The 18,904-nt window shown below is 36.0% G+C and overlaps 1 protein-coding gene and 1 pseudogene across 3 annotated transcripts in view; both read right to left on the bottom strand.

Annotated features, from left to right (window-relative positions):
• Positions 1-18,904, bottom strand: part of EPS15 (epidermal growth factor receptor pathway substrate 15) — a 133,413-nt gene that overhangs the window by 61,587 nt on the left and 52,922 nt on the right. For 2 of the 3 annotated variants that reach the window (XM_040627321.1, XM_040627319.1), the window contains exons 9-12: positions 16,900-17,100; positions 15,885-16,030; positions 13,916-14,072; positions 9,539-9,624 (exon numbers count right to left, since the gene is read on the bottom strand). In XM_040627321.1, coding sequence (XP_040483255.1) covers positions 9,539-9,624; positions 13,916-14,072; positions 15,885-16,030; positions 16,900-17,100 — 590 coding nt within the window. The remainder of the gene's footprint in view (positions 1-9,538; positions 9,625-13,915; positions 14,073-15,884; positions 16,031-16,899; positions 17,101-18,904) is intronic. The other variant, XM_040627320.1, reaches the window with a different exon arrangement.
• Positions 4,981-8,678, bottom strand: LOC121102094 (annotated as a pseudogene).

The following is an 18,904-nucleotide window of genomic DNA, read 5'->3' as shown; positions in this document are numbered from 1 at the left end:
ATTATAAAACAGTAAGACAAATGCTATAACAGTTTAAGTACATATGGTTCTATGGGAATAACTAAATTTCTTAATTCTGAAAGGCTGACTGTTTTAATAAGAGTTTTATTTAAAAAAAAAAACTCAAGAGAATATATTCATGGGCATAAATTATTGAAAAGAAACCCTAGCTGGGGTCAGGAAAAACACAAACTTTGGGGTGTTGCTCATACAACTGCTGCCCTGTCAGTGGCAGAATCCAAAATCTGATGGTTCATTTTTAAAAAAAGAAATAAAACCTTATTCTGCAAACCCCAAATAATTAATTTATTCTACTTATCTGACAGGACAAAAGAAGATGAAAAAAGTAAAAGAAAAGAAATGTAAAACAAGGCCTTAGTTTTCCTAATTATAAGACAGAGATAATAAAGTCGATAAGGAGGACTAATTTATATTACATCTGGAAAGACTTCAGCACAATGCCCAGCACACAATAAGTGCTTAATAAATGTCAGCTATTATTATTACCATCATACTATTTACTAGTATAAAAGTACAATATTTACTGGCTTTTTAAAAGTTGCAATCAAGCATCCACAGTGATGGCAGTTAGGACTTAAATATATGGGTAGAAACTGACTCCTAAATCCTTCAGGAGCTGAAATTTCTTGGTAGATATTTTTGTTTCCCAAAGACAGACTTTAACACATCTTAAAAAGTATTGCTCTCTTAAAAGAGGTAAGAGCCCCTTAATAAGCTACCAGCACCACAAAATAATGGAAGCAAATGTAATTTTTACAGAATATAAATGATTGAGACCAGAGCAACCCAACAGAAATACGATGCAAGTCACATACGTAATTTTAAACGTTAAAATTGCCATATATTAAAAAGTAAAAAGAAACAAGTAAAATTCGTTATGTTTTACTTAACCCAGTATAGCCAAAATATTTACTTTCTTTTTTGAAATCCAGTATATTTTACACTAACAGCACATCTTAATCAGGATTAGCCACATTGCAAGTGCTCAATAGCCAGATGTGGCTAGTGGCTACTGTATTAGACAGCAGACTCAAACTTCAGCAGGGAGGGTTTCAAATAAGGGAAGTCTCCCTAAACAAAGGTTTTAAATGCTGAGCCATGCACTCTGTGAGAAACTTAATTAGACTGACTCCTTACTACCAACAAAAGTACACTACAACCTAGAGCTTCAATTATTCAATCAGTAACACCACTGTTGAGATAGTCACGACTGAGATCTAATAGCACCACAGATCTTTACAGGGCCAGAAACAGGTCAGGTCGGATCATAGAAGCAAAAGAGCTCCAGATTCAATAGCATAAGCAATGCTCTCTTCAAAGCTAATGGTTTCTAAAGGTATGTGAACGGAACTAAACCAAAAACATAAATTTTTTAAAAGTTCAAACTGTAAGCTAATGCTGCCTTAAATAAGCTTTTCAAAAATCAGTTCCTAAATATGACTGAGATAATCTATATATTTAGGAACACAAATTCTGGCTACCTAGCTACATAGTTCCAGTATCTCTTTAACCAGGGAAAGAGAGTGCTCGTTCAGCTACTGCAACCAATGTTTGCGGAGCACCTATTCAGCAAACGCTGTGCTCTAAGTTGGTGGGGATGATGATGACGACGACAACGACTATGAACGTGTACTGAGAATTTATCACGTTCCAAGAAAAATATTAAGCATTTTACTTGGTATTAGTCATACTTCCATTTTGCAGATGAAGAAACCGAGGCACTGATAGTTAAGTTACTTGGCTAAGTCATGTCAGGAGCCAAACTAGGCAATCTGGTTGGAAAGCCATGCTCTGAAATAATATACTATATTGCCTCATTAGAAATAAGAAACAGTCTATGCTATCACACATAGCTCAGAATTTACTAAAGGAAGAAATATAATTCAGTATTATAAGCATTCCGAGAGAAGGAAATTGAATGCTGTCTGAGCTGAGGTAGATACCAAGGAAAGCTTCTTAGAAAAGAAGACTTGTCTATTCCTCATCTGAAAAATCGTGATAAAACTACTTACCCTTAAGTGATGTTGCAAGAATTGAATAAGAGAAATTATATAAAGCAGGCATAGCACAATATCTAATAACTATTATTATAATTATCTATCCTGTTTACTGGCCCAAGACCAGGATAACAAACTGGACCAACAGGATGTAGCTTTTACTTCCTGATGTTCTTGCTAAAAGGACAGAGACAGGAAGGAAGTAGAAGCTGATAGAAGACAAACAAATATTAACTCCTGCCTCAGCACAATTCACCACCACAATGCTATCTTAGTGACCGAAGCAAGTTTTGACTTTTCTCTGTTAAGAACTTCTCTATCTGAGACACCTTACCTTCAGAGCAAGGGTTCTTAAAAATGGATCCATGGATAAAAGGGTCTGGGAACTCCTGAAATTAATACAAAATGGTGCACATGGATACACAGGTTCTTTTGGAGGGGGGAGGGGGATAGTCCAAAAGCCTTCATCAGATTCTCAGAGGAAATCCCTGACACAAAAATAGGTTGTCAAAATAGAAAAATCAGCCCACTATACTTAATGTGCTTGGGAAGATTAAAAACCCTTTTGTCTATTAAATCCTCTTCTACAGTCTTGAAAATAAGCTATTATTCAGAAGATCTTTTGTCTTTTCATCCTTTAATACATGGCTTCTAGTCTGCCATAAATTTGACAGGAATTGAGTCTCGGAAATATTCTAATATTTATAACATACTTTGATTCATTCAACGAACCAACCAACCTATACGGAGATTCTGTGGTGTCAGGTACTGTGTGCATTAACTTCTAAACCTATCCAAGTGAATAAGACATAGCCCCTGCCCTAAAGGAGTTCAAATTAAAATGAAGACCACAATAAAATATGGTGAGTACTATTACAAAGGAATAAAGTTTCTAGAAGTAGAAAGAAAAAAGCAATTAGTAATCAAGATTTCAGTGAAGGTTGAACAAAGCAGATGATATTTAAGCTGGGTCTTAGAGCATAACTAAAAGTTTACAAGGTAAAAAGTATGACCAGTCAAAGGGGAACAACAGGACGAGAAGCACAGAATAAAAACGTGTGGCACGTGATGGGAGAGGTCCACCCACCACATGGCATGAGAAAAGGGATTAAACCACAATGTGGAGCACTACGCTCAACACTGAGAGTGCAAAAGGAAACACATGGTGTGTGCTCTCCAGGAGTCTGACAGTGCCCCAGAAGGAAAGGATTCTACTTTACTATGGGAGGTGGCTAAGACAAAAGAATGGTCAGGAAGCCAAAGCAAAACCATGAAAGAGCCTTTATGTCATACTCAGAAAAGTGAGCTGGATCCAGTTGGGGATAAGAAGTCACTAAGGGATCTGAGTTGTATTTTATACATCAGTTGGAGATGCAAAGGAAGGAATGAGAGACTCAAAGCGCAGAGTCAATTAGGAGGCTACAACAGTAATCCAGAGAAGAGATAAAGGGTTAGTAAAACTAAGACAGAAATAATAGTACAGACAGGACAGGTTTCAACAATACTGAAAGTTATTTTCTCAACTATTAGGTAAGCTAAGCATTAGGGATATAACGGTGAGCAAGCAAATAGTCCTTATGCTTAAGAAGTACATTGGCTAGTGAGAGATCCAAATAAAAGAGATGATTATAATAAAGTATGGTAAATGCAATAACCACTATAAATATTTAAACTATGTAAGATCTGGGGCACCTGGGTGGCACAGCGGTTAAGCGTCTGCCTTCGGCTCAGGGCGTGATCCCGGTGTTGTGGGATCGAGCCCCACATCAGGCTCTTCCGCTGTGAGCCTGCTTCTTCCTCTCCCACTCCCCCTGCTTGTGTTCCCTCTCTCGCTGGCTATCTATCTCTGTCGAATAAATAATAAAATCTTTAAAAAAAAAAAAAAAAAAAAAAACTATGTAAGATCTGATAAGTATGAGGGTTGGGAGGTAAACAAGTCAGAGAAGGCTCCCCCTTCCAGAGAAGTGATGTCTAAGGTGAGATTTGAAAGATCAGAAGGAGGTGATCAGGCAAAGGAGATGGAAAGGTAGGAAGGATTTCAAGAAACATCTCAAAGATAGAAGAATACAGATAAGAGGAAGAAAAATCTCAGATTTCTAGCCTGAGTGATTAGATGAATGGTGACATCACTGAGAAAGGCAAATAAATGAGACAAGGATAGTGGTCAGGGGAAGACTGGGAAGTCATGTCTACTGGACATTCTCTAGAAGGCAAATGAAAAATATAGGTCTTAGGCTCAGGTAGGAGATCCAGGTATTTGAAAAGATTATGATATCCCAACTATATTTTAAGTTAATGGTCTTTTTATTGGACAAAAAGACAATGGACACAGAGGGGAGGGGGGCGGGGGAGTGGGATAGGCCAGTGATGGGTAGTAAGGAGGGCACGTATTGCATGGTGCACCGGGTGTTATACACAATTAATGAATCATCGAGCCTTACATCGGAAACTGGGGATGTACTGTATGGTGACTAACATAATAAAAAATAATTATAAAAAAAAAAAGACAATGGACAGAAAGTGCTCTTCAAGTTTCTTGAACAGCAATATTGATGGTTGTGCTGAAGTCCACGGCCACAGCCTACTCTCTGCGGGCTCCATGTCATTGTTCAGAAGGTTTTAAAACACAGAGGCCAAAGATGCTCACTTGGTAAAAAGGCTTCTTTTTAAAAATTTGTGTGAGTGGTGACAGCCCGACACCCATTTCACTCTAGTGCAATGACGATAATGCTAAACTAATACATGCAGCATGCCTCCAGCATATGTGATGTCACCATGGGTAGGGCACATGCAAGCACCAGAAGGACTACATCTAAACAGTTTATCCTTCACCCATTTTTTCTGCATAGCATCCTGAGGTAAACCAATTTTAAATGTTTGTTTTGAATAAACCAGTTATGACAATTTATACTAACAAACTGAACTAGACGCCATTTGAATAGTTTTTAAATTTCTTTTTTCATTTTTCGTTTTTAATACAAATGCCTAAATGTGCTCAATTATCAAGCTGTATGCATGAAAAACTGACCAGCCCAGTAAATTAATCATTAGCAAATGGAACTACAAGGAGTCCACTAAGTGCTTCCTGATCATTGAGGTAGTACAAGTATTTATATTACAAAACTGAAGCGTAGCTTTACCTTTAAGGGACGGGGCCACCAGGCAATACGTGCAGATTTTGTGTGTATGGACAGAACACACTTTTGACATTCTGTTTTGCTATCCAGAAACAGCATAAGTAAATGAACTTTTTTTTTTTTTTTTTTTTGGCAAGAGATAAAAGATTCAGTCTGATTCTTCTGGGCGGCAAGGGGAGGGGTTGAAAGTAAGTCATTCTGCACTGTTATCTGTACAAATTCTTCACGGTTGACTTGTCCACCTCCATCAGTCTGCTTCTCTGATCATTTCATCCACTTCTCCCTCTGATAGTTTTTCTAAGTTTCTCATAACATGATATAGTTCTGCCACACTGATTAACCACTGCCATCCTTATCAAAGACCCGTCATAATGCCTCACCAATTTCTTCTTCACTGTCCGTATCTTTCATTTTTCTAGCCATCATAGTCAAAAATTCTGGGAAGTCAATGGTGCCATTACCATCAGCCTCCACCTTGTTGATCATATCCTGCAATTTGGCTTCAGTTGGGTTCCCAGTGACTTTATGACAGTTCCAAGTTCCTTTGTTGTGATGGTACCATCACCACCTTTGTGAAATAGGGAGAAAGCTTCCCTAAACTCATCAATTTGTTCTTCTGTCAACTGATCAGCCATGGTGCAAATGAAGGGAGACAGAGGAGAGGGAGTGAGGGTGGCTGCACCAGCACAGGGGCTGGAACAGTGGATGGAGGTGCTGCTGCTGCTGCTGCGGCGGTTTGGTACATGCTCAGTGCTGTGTGGCTGTCACCCCTGGATGCCAGTAACGAGTGCCACCACGCCCGCGAGGCTCCCAGCACCACTGTCCTGTATTACACCTTTTGCTTTTCCTTTAAGTTAAAAATATCATGCTAATTTAACCTGATTGACATAATTAAATTCCTATATAGAAAATGCTGACAGAATTATATTAAAAATTTAAAGAAAAAAATGGCAGAAAGGCATCCTGCCTCAAGCTCTCAATGTCTTAAATAATTTCAACTAGAAAACAACTTCTGACTAGTAACAAAGAACATTCTTTACCCAACTAACTCTTGAGGTTATATATAGCTTTTCTTATCTGTTTTGATTTTCAACGGTCAAAACAAAATATTATTCTAAGAAACATACTCTTGTCTTCATTATGCTTTTCTGTATTTTCAAAATGTTTGCAAGTATGCATTATAACAACCACCAAGAAAGCAAAAATAAATCTGTAAAGCACCATATTCATTACATACTCATTACAATTCCATATTATGTACTGTTTATTTGCAGGTTTGGTCTCTGGACTGAAAACAAGCAAGTAAGAAGGGGCTAATCTTGGGATGTCTGGGTGGCTCAGTCGGTTAAGCATCTGCCTTCAGCTCAGGTTATGATTCCGGGGTCCTTGGATAGAGTCTCACATCGGGCTCCTTGCTCAGCAGGGAGACTGCTTCTTCCTCTGCCTGCTGCTCCCCCTGCTTGTTCTCTCTCTCTCTCTTTGGCAAATAAGTAAATATAATCTTTAAAAAGGGGGGTGGCTAATCTTTTGTCAGAAAGCAATTTAGTAAAAGCCTTAAGAAAAATTTGCTTAAATTCGTTTTTCCTGTTTTATAGTTATACTTATCACATCCTGATATATTAATAAACAATTCAAAGGCTGAAGAGCAATACTATGGCACTGAAAAAACTGTTACTCACAAAAACAAAAACCAAGATTTGTAATGTAGTATCTTGAAGAGTTGGTGATATAGTGACCTAACACAACCATTTACAAAAGTGAATTTTAACAACCATAATTTTAGCATGGGTTGATGAGTCTCATTATGACATTACTGGAGTTGACAGATGCTGGAAGTTTGCCTACACTGTAGATCTCATCTAAAATAAAAGCCTAGGGAAAATATTTTCACAAATGCCAAATCATGTATAAGTGTTTTACACATTTATACAATGTGACTACAACCTAAAACCTAACAAAGTTTTGGAGCTCTATGATTTTCTTAATAAGACAGTCACAAAATGTTAAGATATGTTTTTATGTTTTAGTTGTGATTCACTACAGAAGACTGTCACTAGTATAACTTAACATTATGGTTATTAGAAATTAGTGAAAGCTCAGTTTACCAAAATGTAACTAATATTAGAAATGTCTGCACTGGCAAGAACACTTTATGTATGATGCTCTACTTCCTATTAAAGCTCACTACAGACACATTTCATATGTTAATTACTGTTGAAGTCAAGCAAGTCCTAGAATATTGGGGCATATCTATGAGAGGCACAGAAGGCAAGTATTTTCAAATTTAGCTATTATTCAATGTATATTACACATAAGGCAAGCAAAAATGTTAATGGACCATAGAGAGACTATATGAAAAGTGTACACACCATTATAGACTCAATAATGAAATGTTTACTTCTTTTATTCTGAACCAAAGTAAAAAACTTTTAAATCGTAATGAGAGGCAGACATATAAGAGAAAGAATGCAGAAGTATAACTTAACATAACTCGATTTGGGGTGCCACCCAGTACTGTTGCTGACTTGATGTGTGACTGAGTTTTTTTCATGAGTAAGGAAAAAACTGGACTATATAATCCCCAAGGGTTTTGTTTCTGTTTTTGTTTTTTACTTTCTGTGATTCCAAGAGTAGGGGCTTTATGTAAATAGACAAAGGCCAATTTTTGAGCAGGAAACAAGAATATGACAGAACTTAGAAGGCAGATAACCTCAAAACTAAATTAAAAACAAACAAAAAAACTACACAAAGACATTGTGCCCAGACTTATGTTTATAGAATGTCAAGTCATATTGTTCAAAGAGATAGATGATACCAAGGCTAATCACTGAAATTACTGTGGGATTTGAAGCTATGCTGCCTTCAGTAGACATTTACCTCCCTGGAATTCATTCCTACTTCCAGTAGAATTTGCACGTCAGGATCCCCACTCTCTATGTGGTCCTGGTAACAAACTACCCTCCCACCATCCCCATGACAGAGTTCATGGCAAATCAATAAACTATACATCCCTGACCCCTGACTGTTTCAGGGACAGGCATGGCCCTAAGTGAGTACAATCACATGGAATCTTAAGGATTTTTCAGGAACTGCCAGAAAAGAGGTACTCCACTACATCTGAAATTACAAATACACGAGGCTAGGTGTGCTACAGCCCTTTTGACAATATAATGGGAAATTCCATCTGAGAACTGAACAACCCAGTGGAAGCAGAGACAAGAAAGAGAGCAAGAAAACAGATTATATCATTTGAGCCCCAGTATAAAGCTATTCCTTAAGCCATCTCTACCTATCTCTAAGAGGTCTTAATTTCACAAGTCAATAAATTCACTCTCACTTAAATTAACTTGGGTTGAATTTTCTTGCAACTGAAAAATCGTAACAACTAAGTTTCTCTATAGCAATTTTAATACAACCTCATGAATGAGGAAAGATCATTCCCTATTTCTTGCTATATAGCCCAGATAAATCATTCAACAACCCCCTTATGTCTCAATACCATCAATAAAATAAAGTATCAGCCATTATCTGCTTCAAAGTGTTATGAAGGTTAAAAACAGAAAAAGGTTTTAAATACAAAGTGATATTTAAATCCAATGCCTTGTAAATGGAAAAATGGTCTTATTTTTTAAAAAGTAATTTCAGGAGGTCATTTTTACAGTGTTACCATAAAGTTTCTAAGGAACAAGGGAATTAAGGAAATATCAATAGTGCCTGCTGTATTTAGATTCAAATCCAACTGTATTCAAGTCTGTTCTGCATAGTACCTATGTATAAGAGAGAAGATTCAACTCCAAATCAAGTCGTCCTGAGATCAGGAATCATTCGTTCAACTGCTGACAGGTTTGTATGACTGAGCAAAATAACCTCTCTAAGCACCTGAACTCCTTACCTGTAACTAAGAACAATAAAATCTAACTCAACTTGTAACGTTCTTGTGAGAGGCAAATGAGATAACAGTTATGAAAGTTCTCAGCACGGTATATGCATTTAACATTCCTTCCATAAAATGTATTAAATAATGTTTTTCTAATATGCTATTCAAATATCTAAAGCTGGAGGAAAACTATATTCCATTCATTCTAAGATACACATTTTTCACTGCCTATAGTCAGATAGTATTTATAGCTGATGCCACTGTTTATTTAGCAGTGATTTTTAGTTCAGTGGTACATAAGAAAATAGTGCATCCTGCAATTAAAGGGTTACCCTAGATTTGGTGAAATAGGGTACACTGGAAAAAAAAAAAAGAAATAGGGTTCACGGATTCCCAATTCAAGAACCATGGTATTTAAATAAAGTAGCATTTACCAAGATATATACTAAAAACAGAAATGTGTGTGTGTATATTTACATAGTCAGCTGTAATTTTACTTTACATACCTCTGTAGGTCAACTATTTCATTGTTAAGGGTATCTAGCTCCTTAATAGCAGAGAAATCTGCAACAGGACTTGATCCTATGATGTTCTAAAAACAAAAAGTTCACAATTATAACACTATTATTATAAAACTATATATGGTGAAGCATTAAAAATGTTCAAAAGCACTACACAGATACAGAGTATTACGTATTTTACAGTATTACTAATACTTTAAATTCATTTAAGAACATCCTATCTAGTGTAACTTTATACACACACGCACACAGAGTTATAAACTGAGACATTTTCCCTTAAATTCTCTAAAAGCTGTTGCCTATAATGTACCACCACTTCAGATCCCAAAGTCTTTGTCACTTGATCCTAGTGCCTGTTTAAAACCTTGAAGAAAAGCAGATACCAGATTTATAAACTAAGTCCTCCATTAAAGAATAAATTTCTTGGGGAGATGGATGGTGACTTATTTGTACTTGTGTCATCTGGCCCAAAGTAAATAAACACATTTTTGTGGAATCTCAGAATCATAATGGTAGTTGATTTTATTCAATTCAACATTTACTTTTGTAAACAATTTTAGTGCCTACCCTATTTAAATTAGAACCAACTGCTCAGCATGTTCCATAGTAAATATTAATACCAGCCTATATGAAACTGTCTTCATATATGACATCCTTTACATATGGTTTTCTTGAAATATTAAGGGCGTCAAAATTGATCTCTGAATGGTACCTATAGTTAGAAAATCTAGCTGGGTTTATTCTGGGCTCTGCCATTTTACTAGCTGTATGATCTTCACTGTAAAATAGGGAAATAATCTTTGCCCTGCCCACTTTAAAAATTAAATGAGATAAATAATGTATGTAAATGTAATGTAAAGCTACTCTTAAACTTTATAACATTTTACAAATGTAGGGTATTACTATAATAACTTCCTCAACAGAATATGCTCTTAAGATGGATGACCTCCCAATGAGTTGCTTTCACCTTGGCTCACAATGGTCTGTGAACCATTTTTGATGCGTTATATATCTAGCTGAAGTCAGGGCAGGAAGATAACTGCTCCTTCAAACACCTGACTTAGCCCCAATGCTACAACCAGACTGACAAATAACAGAATAACCACCGTTAGGAAATGTTAAAATTGAGGCCTAAACATGTAAAACTAAAATATATTGAGGACCTTATTAGCAGAACATAAAACTTAGAATTAATACTTATCCTGCTATGGACTTAATGTATGTCACCAACTTGGACAATGGAAGAAGAAACCTAAAAGTTCACAATATCCCATCTCTTCACATGTATATGATGATTTACAATTTACTAAGCACTTTCAACTCCAATAATCAATTTTCAAAACTAATGAAAACTGGTTGTAGGTATGGCAGATATTATTACTAATCCCATTTTAGAGCTAAGGAACCAGATTTAAATGACTTGCCTAAAGTTGAACCCAGCTAACAGGAGATACTAATTAGGAGACCTCTGATTAAATTCAAGTCTATTTCCCATTATGCCTCTTGGCACTTACATATCAAGATCATTGAGGTGAACGAAACCATCACCCTAAAAGCCAACTTGATAAACAGGTATGTAAATAAAATCTGGCAAATAATTCCCTTCATATTTCTTTAGGCAAACTGCATTATTAGTCCTCAGATGTTTTTGTCTATCAATACCAAAATTCATCTATTAGGATTCAATTAATGCTAATTTTATATTAACTACAAATTTTTATCAAATGTACCTCCTACAATTTTACTGTGTTTCACTCATACACAGACCCTTATCAGCCGCTTATCCAACTGAGCCCCCGAGGTGCCCTTCATACACAGACCCTTATCATCCTAAATTAAATTGGAAATTTTAAAGTGGAATTCTGAATGTGACGGGTATTCACTAGGATTTTAAGTCTGTCTAAACTTGACTTATGAGCTAAGCCTGGCCAGACAGTTTGACAGCTGAACAAAATGAAAAATTAGGACTTGGTCTCACTTTTATCACCAAGAGTAACTTATATCACCTAACCGCTACTGAGAAATTCGCTATGAAAGGTGCAAGTATACCAAGAAACTCATGAATTCCACACCTCTTCTGTCACTCTAACTCAAAAGAAGTGACTCACAGTTGACAGTCTTTCACTATTAAAAATACCGTCAAATAAGAGTGAAACAAATAAGTTTAACCTCAAACAAGTTAGATGATACCACAGATGACTCTAGAAGGAAGATTAGTGTATTGTAGTTGGTATAGCTTGTGTCACTCTTCAATTGCTAACACAGAAATTAAACTCCCATTCTAAAGTAATAAAATGGCATGCAACCAAGAAACAGGGAAAAAGTTCAGCTAACAGCATATAAGAAGGGCATATGAAGAAAAATGTAGCTTGTCCACTTCTTTCAAAATATTTTCTCTCACCCTGTTTTGTGCATTACACAAAAATTCTACTGGTGATTTTAAGTGGATCAAAGAGCCTAAGAAAGGCAAGCTAAAATGCACACGAAGACCAAGTGACAGACATGTGACAAAATCATGCTGTTTAGGTATTTTCTCTGCATCAACTTTGCCACTTAAAAAGCCTCTAATTTCAAAATTATAAGCCAAAAACTGTAATGCTAAAAAAGGCATAAAGTAAAGCTCTAACCTTGAGAGAGCAGAGTTAAGAAACTGACAGTACAAGAAAGGCGAAAAGCAGAGTGCTGCAGAATGGAAAAAATAGTCCAAACTAGAAAAAACACAGAAAGGAAAGCAATATTCAAAAAAAAAGATTAGTCAAAGCTGCAAAAAAAAAAAATGCAGTTCTAAAAAAATTAGATTATTAGATTATTAAGAGAAAAGAGATTATCTGAAAGACAAAACAAGTGCAAATTTTTAATATTTAAGGTTAAAAATTTTGGTTAAGAGATAAGACAATAATGATAAAATCCCATTTTAATGTATAATATTGGTATCTGACATAAATAGCCAAAGGTGTCTATGCTCTGGTGAATGGACTTCAGACAAATCTATTAAAAACTCTGTACAGCAGATGCAACCTGGAGTGTCTACTAACGTTATTTGCTTCAGAAAGCTCTGTCATATCTGTAGTTTGCACTGGTGGGAGACTTAGTGGGTAAAAAATGAAGGCGACAAAGGGAAAAAACAGTCTGCAGTGGTGAAAAAAAAAAGGATGAAATAACTGAGGTACAGTTATAGCAGAGAACACACATACAAATTTGTAACTTTTATCTTTCTGGGTGGCATGACTTTTAGCCTTTTCCACAACTTAGGGAACCCATATCCTATGTCACAAGAAATCTCAAAAATTTAACAAAATGCTCTCCCCTCCCCCAAAACTCACAAAAGAGATAATCAAATACTTATTTTATTAAAAAATAAGGATAAAAACTCTTATAAGTAATTTCTATACCTGGTGGCCGTAAATTTCCATTTAGTTGACTTATTAAAAAAAATCAATTTTGATTTTTATTAGGTTAAAATGGTATTTTTTTTAACCTATGTGACAAAGTTACTGCAAAACCAAAATATTCTACTGACATTTTAAAGACAGCTCTCCTTACACCACACATCTGACAACTTCTATTACACCTAACTCTGAAGAATCACCACAGCAATAATTACTTTATAGGTCATAAGATACTTAAAAATACAAGGTATGTATTTTAAAGGCAAACAGCCTCTAGACAACGTTAAGTCCTTTGAAGCTCTTTATTAAGGCCAAGATATTGTAAATATAATATGCTAGGAAGGATGTCTAGAGGAGGAGAGAAAAATCAAGGCACAGCATGGCTAGAACAATGTAGTTTTGAAAATTCCACTGCTGGCTAGAAACCGAAGGTTGCTAAAACCTGCTTCTAGCTGTTCAGATATGAAATTTGGCCATATGTTCAGGAAAAGGAGGTCATCTACATGGCAAAAACCACACAGATTTCTTCTCAACATGATGTTTTTCTTATTTATATATAAAATTGACACCAACAATCATAATCTAGATTTTGTTTTCAAATTTGTATTAAGAGTGAATCATCAAATGAAACAGAATAATTTAATTCCTAGAGATTTCATTTAAATTTTATACCTTATTCATAAAAATTCACAAATTCAAAAGGGGAGAAAAAAACCCACATTTTTCCAGTTTTTAGATTGGAAAATATGGTTGCCATATGTGTAATGAATGTTGGGGTAAATGAGCTACAGCCCAACAATGTCATACACGGCATTTGAACATATTTATAGACACAAACTAAACCACAAACAGTATACTGCTCTGTTCCTAGCCAGATACATTTTCTCTACTGTTTCATTCAAATCAAGTCTGTCATCTAACACACTTGTTTACTTCTGTTAATACATTCGGGTTTTCTGTTAAGTTGTCTTACCTTTTGTAAATTGGCCCTGTCTGATGGTGGAACCATCTCAGGAGAAAGAATGTGAGGAGGATCAATGCCCTTTATTAATTTTTGATTGATTAAGTGAAAAGCCAAGGCAAACTGATCTTTTGAAAGCTTCCCACAGTCCTTTGTGTCACATAATGTCCTGTACAAATAAACAAAACAAACAGAATATAAATGCTACAACTGCTATTTTATTTTTTATTTTTATTTTTTTAAAGATTTTATTTATTTATGTGACAGAGAGACAGCCAGCGAGAGAGGGAACACAGCAGGGGAGAGGGAGAGGAAGAAGCAGGCTCCCAGCCGAGGAGCCCGATGTGGGACTCGATCCCGGAATGCCGGGATCACGCCCTGAGCCGAAGGCAGACGCTTAACGACTGCGCTACCCAGGCGCCCTACAACTGCTATTTTAAAAATCCAGGGAAAAAGTAGTAAGACTAGGCAGCTTTTTAAAAATGATCAGTTGAATTAAAAAAGAAACTCATACTTCTGTGTGTGTGGCCTGCCCAAAACTTAAACTCAAATGTTAGAAAAAAGAGATCAGCTAAAATGGTTTTTAAAAAAGAGAGAGAAAGAGAATGTTCACCTTGGTGCTTTTATCTGGGTTTGCTTTGTGCTTTCTTACCAATTTCCAGAACGACTATAGAGTAGGAGTTGTGGTGGGCCAAAGAATCCCAACGTTCTCAACATTAAAAGATGTTAAAAATGAAACCTAAGTTTCAACAAATTTGGTTCATTAGTGGTGTTAGAATGATTCTAAAACAAGCAAAATTTCCACATTGGCTTGCTTCCTGCAACTCTTGGGAGTGGGCGGATATAAGGATCACCAAGTCAGAGCAGAAACAACAGCTGCAAGTGGAGATCACATGTGAAGAGAAAGCAGCAATGTGGAAAGCTTTACAAAATCACTTGAAGAGAAACAGCAAATGTTTTATCCTGTTTTCTTTTCTGTCCTTCCTCCCTCCCTCCCTCCCTCCCTCTCTCTTTCTTTAAAGCTCAGCTTTCTGAAGTCCTGACATGTTTCATTCATTGGCCTGATGAACAGACTGTGTGGATAAGGTGTCAAAGAAACCCTGAATTCCAGCTTTTCTGCTTATTTCTTCTTGTGACCTTGAACACATTTTTTTAAACCTCTTCAAGCCTTAGTTTCTTCATCTATAAAGTGGAGCTAACACACATTCTGCAAGGTTACAGTGAGAATTAAAGGTAAAGCATATAAAGTCTGGGCATAATGCCAAGCCCATGACAACTGCCATTTATTGAGCACACTGTCTGGCCTAGGCCCTTGAAAGTGGCAGTTATTATTAGTTACACATTTAATCTTTCTCAGTCTTGAGTTCTTGTTCCTCTTAAGGCAGACCTACTGTCCTCACGTGTTCTCTTCTAAGTTTCTCTTTGCAGCTATGTGGTTCCACATCTGATGTTTGCTGCCCCTTAAAAACCTCAACATAACCTCTGGTATAGTCAGGTGGATTGGCAACAGGCACACTATAATTTTCATATGCATGGTCTCATTTAACGTGACATGCACTAGAGACACTCAAGTTTGTCTTTTTTAAGGACCAAGTGTGTACTCCCTATGTAAAGGTATAAAAGTATACATATGCCCTACAGAATTATATGAGCACACCTTGAAGATACTGTTTTGTATATGGTTTAAATTTCAGATTTTTGGGTTCTCCCTTAAAAATTTAAGTTTCATTAATTGATATAAACAAATGCTGCATTTTAACATTTTAATAGTCATTAACTGACACTGTCAATCTTATAAAACAGGTAATCCATTCTCAAGCTTTTACCATTATCCAGAAGAAATTCTCATATTTAAATTTTCTCTACAAAAAATTCCAAAACAAAACTGTCCAATTTACAAATGCCTAAAAATAAGAATGCACAAAACAAGAGTTATACAAAACCATATTTGTTTTCTAAATCAATTTAAATAAAATCTTACCAAATATGGGCTAGTAAGGTAGAAGGTAAGCCTGTCTTCAGGAAGATTTCACGGACTTCCAATCCAGACACAAAGCCATCCATATCTTTATCAGTTTTCAAGAAGATCTCATCATATTTAGCCTTTTCTGCAGGGGATACAACCCACTACAGGAAAGAAAAAAAAATAAAAATAAATAAGTAAATAAATATATATTTATGGTATTTCTGTCAGAATGAAACAGACTTTGAAATGTCATTCTTGCAATCCATGATAGTATCTGTCAAAATTCTGAGCAATTCCACCCCACTAACTGTAGCAATAGTGTACCATTCCATCACACTCTAATCGAAATGTTGTGGTGAAGAGAAAATTGCAGAAGAAAAATATAGGTCAGTTGGGACTATACTTATAGATGCCCATTTCACTTTTTTTCTTTTAAGTTATGAGTAAATTCAAGCATAGTTAACTCTTGACTTATGAATGACCACATTAATATGGGTAACTGGGAGAGTCTGTATAAATAAAATATTCAGACAATTCTCAATCCCCATTTTTTATAGTTTCACTCAGCATTCTTAAGCTATAGCTGAATTGGCTGATTTGCATACCCTGTCATTATTTTCCTTTTCTCAGCCTGACAAGCAGCAGGCTGGAGGAAAAAAAGGCTCTCGACAACACAAAATTGGATAATTTGATCCCAAAGAATCAAGAGTTAACTGGGGGTTAAATAAACAAAAACATCTATTAACTATGTCTGGGCAAGCATGCCAGATTAGCATGGAGCATCTTCTGTCTCCAACTCTAATTCCAGGTAGATCAAGGCAAAGCCAATAAAACATCCATATGACCTAAGTGAGGCCAAATGCAAGAGAAGGGTTATATGTCTTCTCCGGGACACTGCATTATGCAGGCTCAACCAGAGGGTGCTCTAAAACTTTGATCCCTTTGATTGCTCCTTTTGTCTTCATCAAGCAATCAACTGTTAAATGCCATGCACTTAAAAAAAAGTCCTATAACACTGATAGATCTATACCTGTCTTAACGGTGCTTTGGTAGGTAAAATGCCTACAGGTGGTAAGGAGTGGTAAGGTTCCTCGGCTGATGCTGACGAGGGGATCAACCGCACAGAGCCTGATATACTGACCGTTTTTCTCTTAGAAGGTGGCACCAAGGAGGGAGGCAAGGACATTGGCACAGGTTCTTTCTCCAATGCACAGTATACCAAAAACATGGCCTTCAAGAGAGATGAACCAGGGTCATATATATTAAAATCATTTAACAACTTCCACCCACTGAACTGATTATTGTTCAACAACAAAGCAACTTCAAGCTGTCTCAAATTCTTTTTCTTAAGAAATTAGGCTGGGAAAGAAAGAAGGAGGAAAAGAGAGAGAGATGAAAGGAGAAAAGGATAAATCAAAGCTAAGCAACTTTTAGGAAGATATCCAGAGTAGCAAAAACTCAGACACACACTCTTCAACTAAAGGTCTTGCAATGTCAAAAGTAAACAATCTGGAAAAAAGATATTTGCAAAGAAAGAGCTAATCACCCTAAAAAGAGTCCCTAGAAATTAACAGAAGAAAAAAACAAAATCCAATAGGAAAATGGGTAAAGAGTAAAAACAGACATTTTACCGAAAAGTAAATACTACAGATGGTCTATAACATTCAAAAATATGCTCACTTTCACAAGAAAACTTCAAACTAAAACTATATTAAAATACCATTTTCCACTTAGTGGCAAAAAATCCAAAGTTTCATAATGTACATTGTTACTAGACTAGGCTAACAGGCACTCTCAGACATTGCTAGTGGGAGCTCAAACTGGTACCAAGCCTATGGAGGACAAATTGGCAACAACTACCAAATTTATTTACTTCTCCTTTGGCTCAGCAATTCCCCATCTGGGAATCTATCCTCAGACTTACCTGCCTACACAAAAAAACACTGTGTGAAAAAGACTGTTAATCACAGAATTCTTTGTAGCAGCACTCAAGTGCTCAAAAACAAAAGACTGGTTAAAAAATATTATGATCCAGCTATACAATGAAATACTGTGAAACAAAACCAAGAACCAACCAACAAACAAAACCACTGAAACCATTCTCTATCTTAACTGTGGTACCTTCATAAATATATACAATTATCAAAACTCATCAAATTATATACTTAAATTGAATGCAATTCACCGTATGTAAAGTAGCTCTTCAATAAAGCTGACCTGGGGGTGGGGGGGAAGAATCGTAAAACTCTCTATATGAAGATATCCAAGTACAGTGTTAATGTGTATAACAGCATGTATAGTGTGTCATCTTTTGCAGTAAGGAATAATAATTATTCATATGTACTTATAACTGCATTTTAAAAGTCTAGAATGAACAAGAAACTAAGAAAAGTGGTTGGTTATAGAGTGGGTATAAATGGAGCACTGAGAGCAAGGACGGAACTGAGGGTTTTTTTGCACTGAATACCTTCTTATATTGTACTGATTTCTGAACCATGAGAATGTATTACCTATTAAAAATTATTTTTAATTATTAAATACATAAAGCATTTGCATGAAGTGGAACAACCTACATATAGAATGTTCCAGGATATTCCCTTCATTTTAAGGAATTCAAGACACCTTCAAGACTTTCAAAAGATAGTTTCCATGACAATTTTCAAGCATATGAAATTGCTCAAAGCAACCTGGAACCTCCAAAAAGATTACAACAGCAACTGGGAGGAAGCTTAAGTACTTCTTATTTTTCTTCCCCTGAAAATAACACTTTTCCCCCAAAAAAGTTTGCTTACAATTCTAAGTTTTTTTTTATGGGGCTTTCAAATCAGTAGTTACTGAGCACCTAATACAACACTGATCCCTAATTTCTGTGATTACAAATATTACTTTACGTATGAAGAAACTGAAGCTCAGAGATGATAAGTAACTTGCCTGATATCTTTTAAAGAAGTGATAGTATAGGGTTCAAACAAAGATCTGGCTACAAAGCTCGTTTTTCTCAGATTTGATCAGCTTCATTAGGAACACACATGTAA

Source organism: Ursus maritimus, unplaced genomic scaffold, assembly GCF_017311325.1.
Source record: "Ursus maritimus isolate PB19 unplaced genomic scaffold, ASM1731132v1 scaffold_12, whole genome shotgun sequence".
NCBI lineage: Eukaryota > Metazoa > Chordata > Mammalia > Carnivora > Ursidae > Ursus > Ursus maritimus.
Note: the sequence above shows the minus strand (reverse complement) of the source record. Positions and strands in the feature narration are given on the sequence as shown.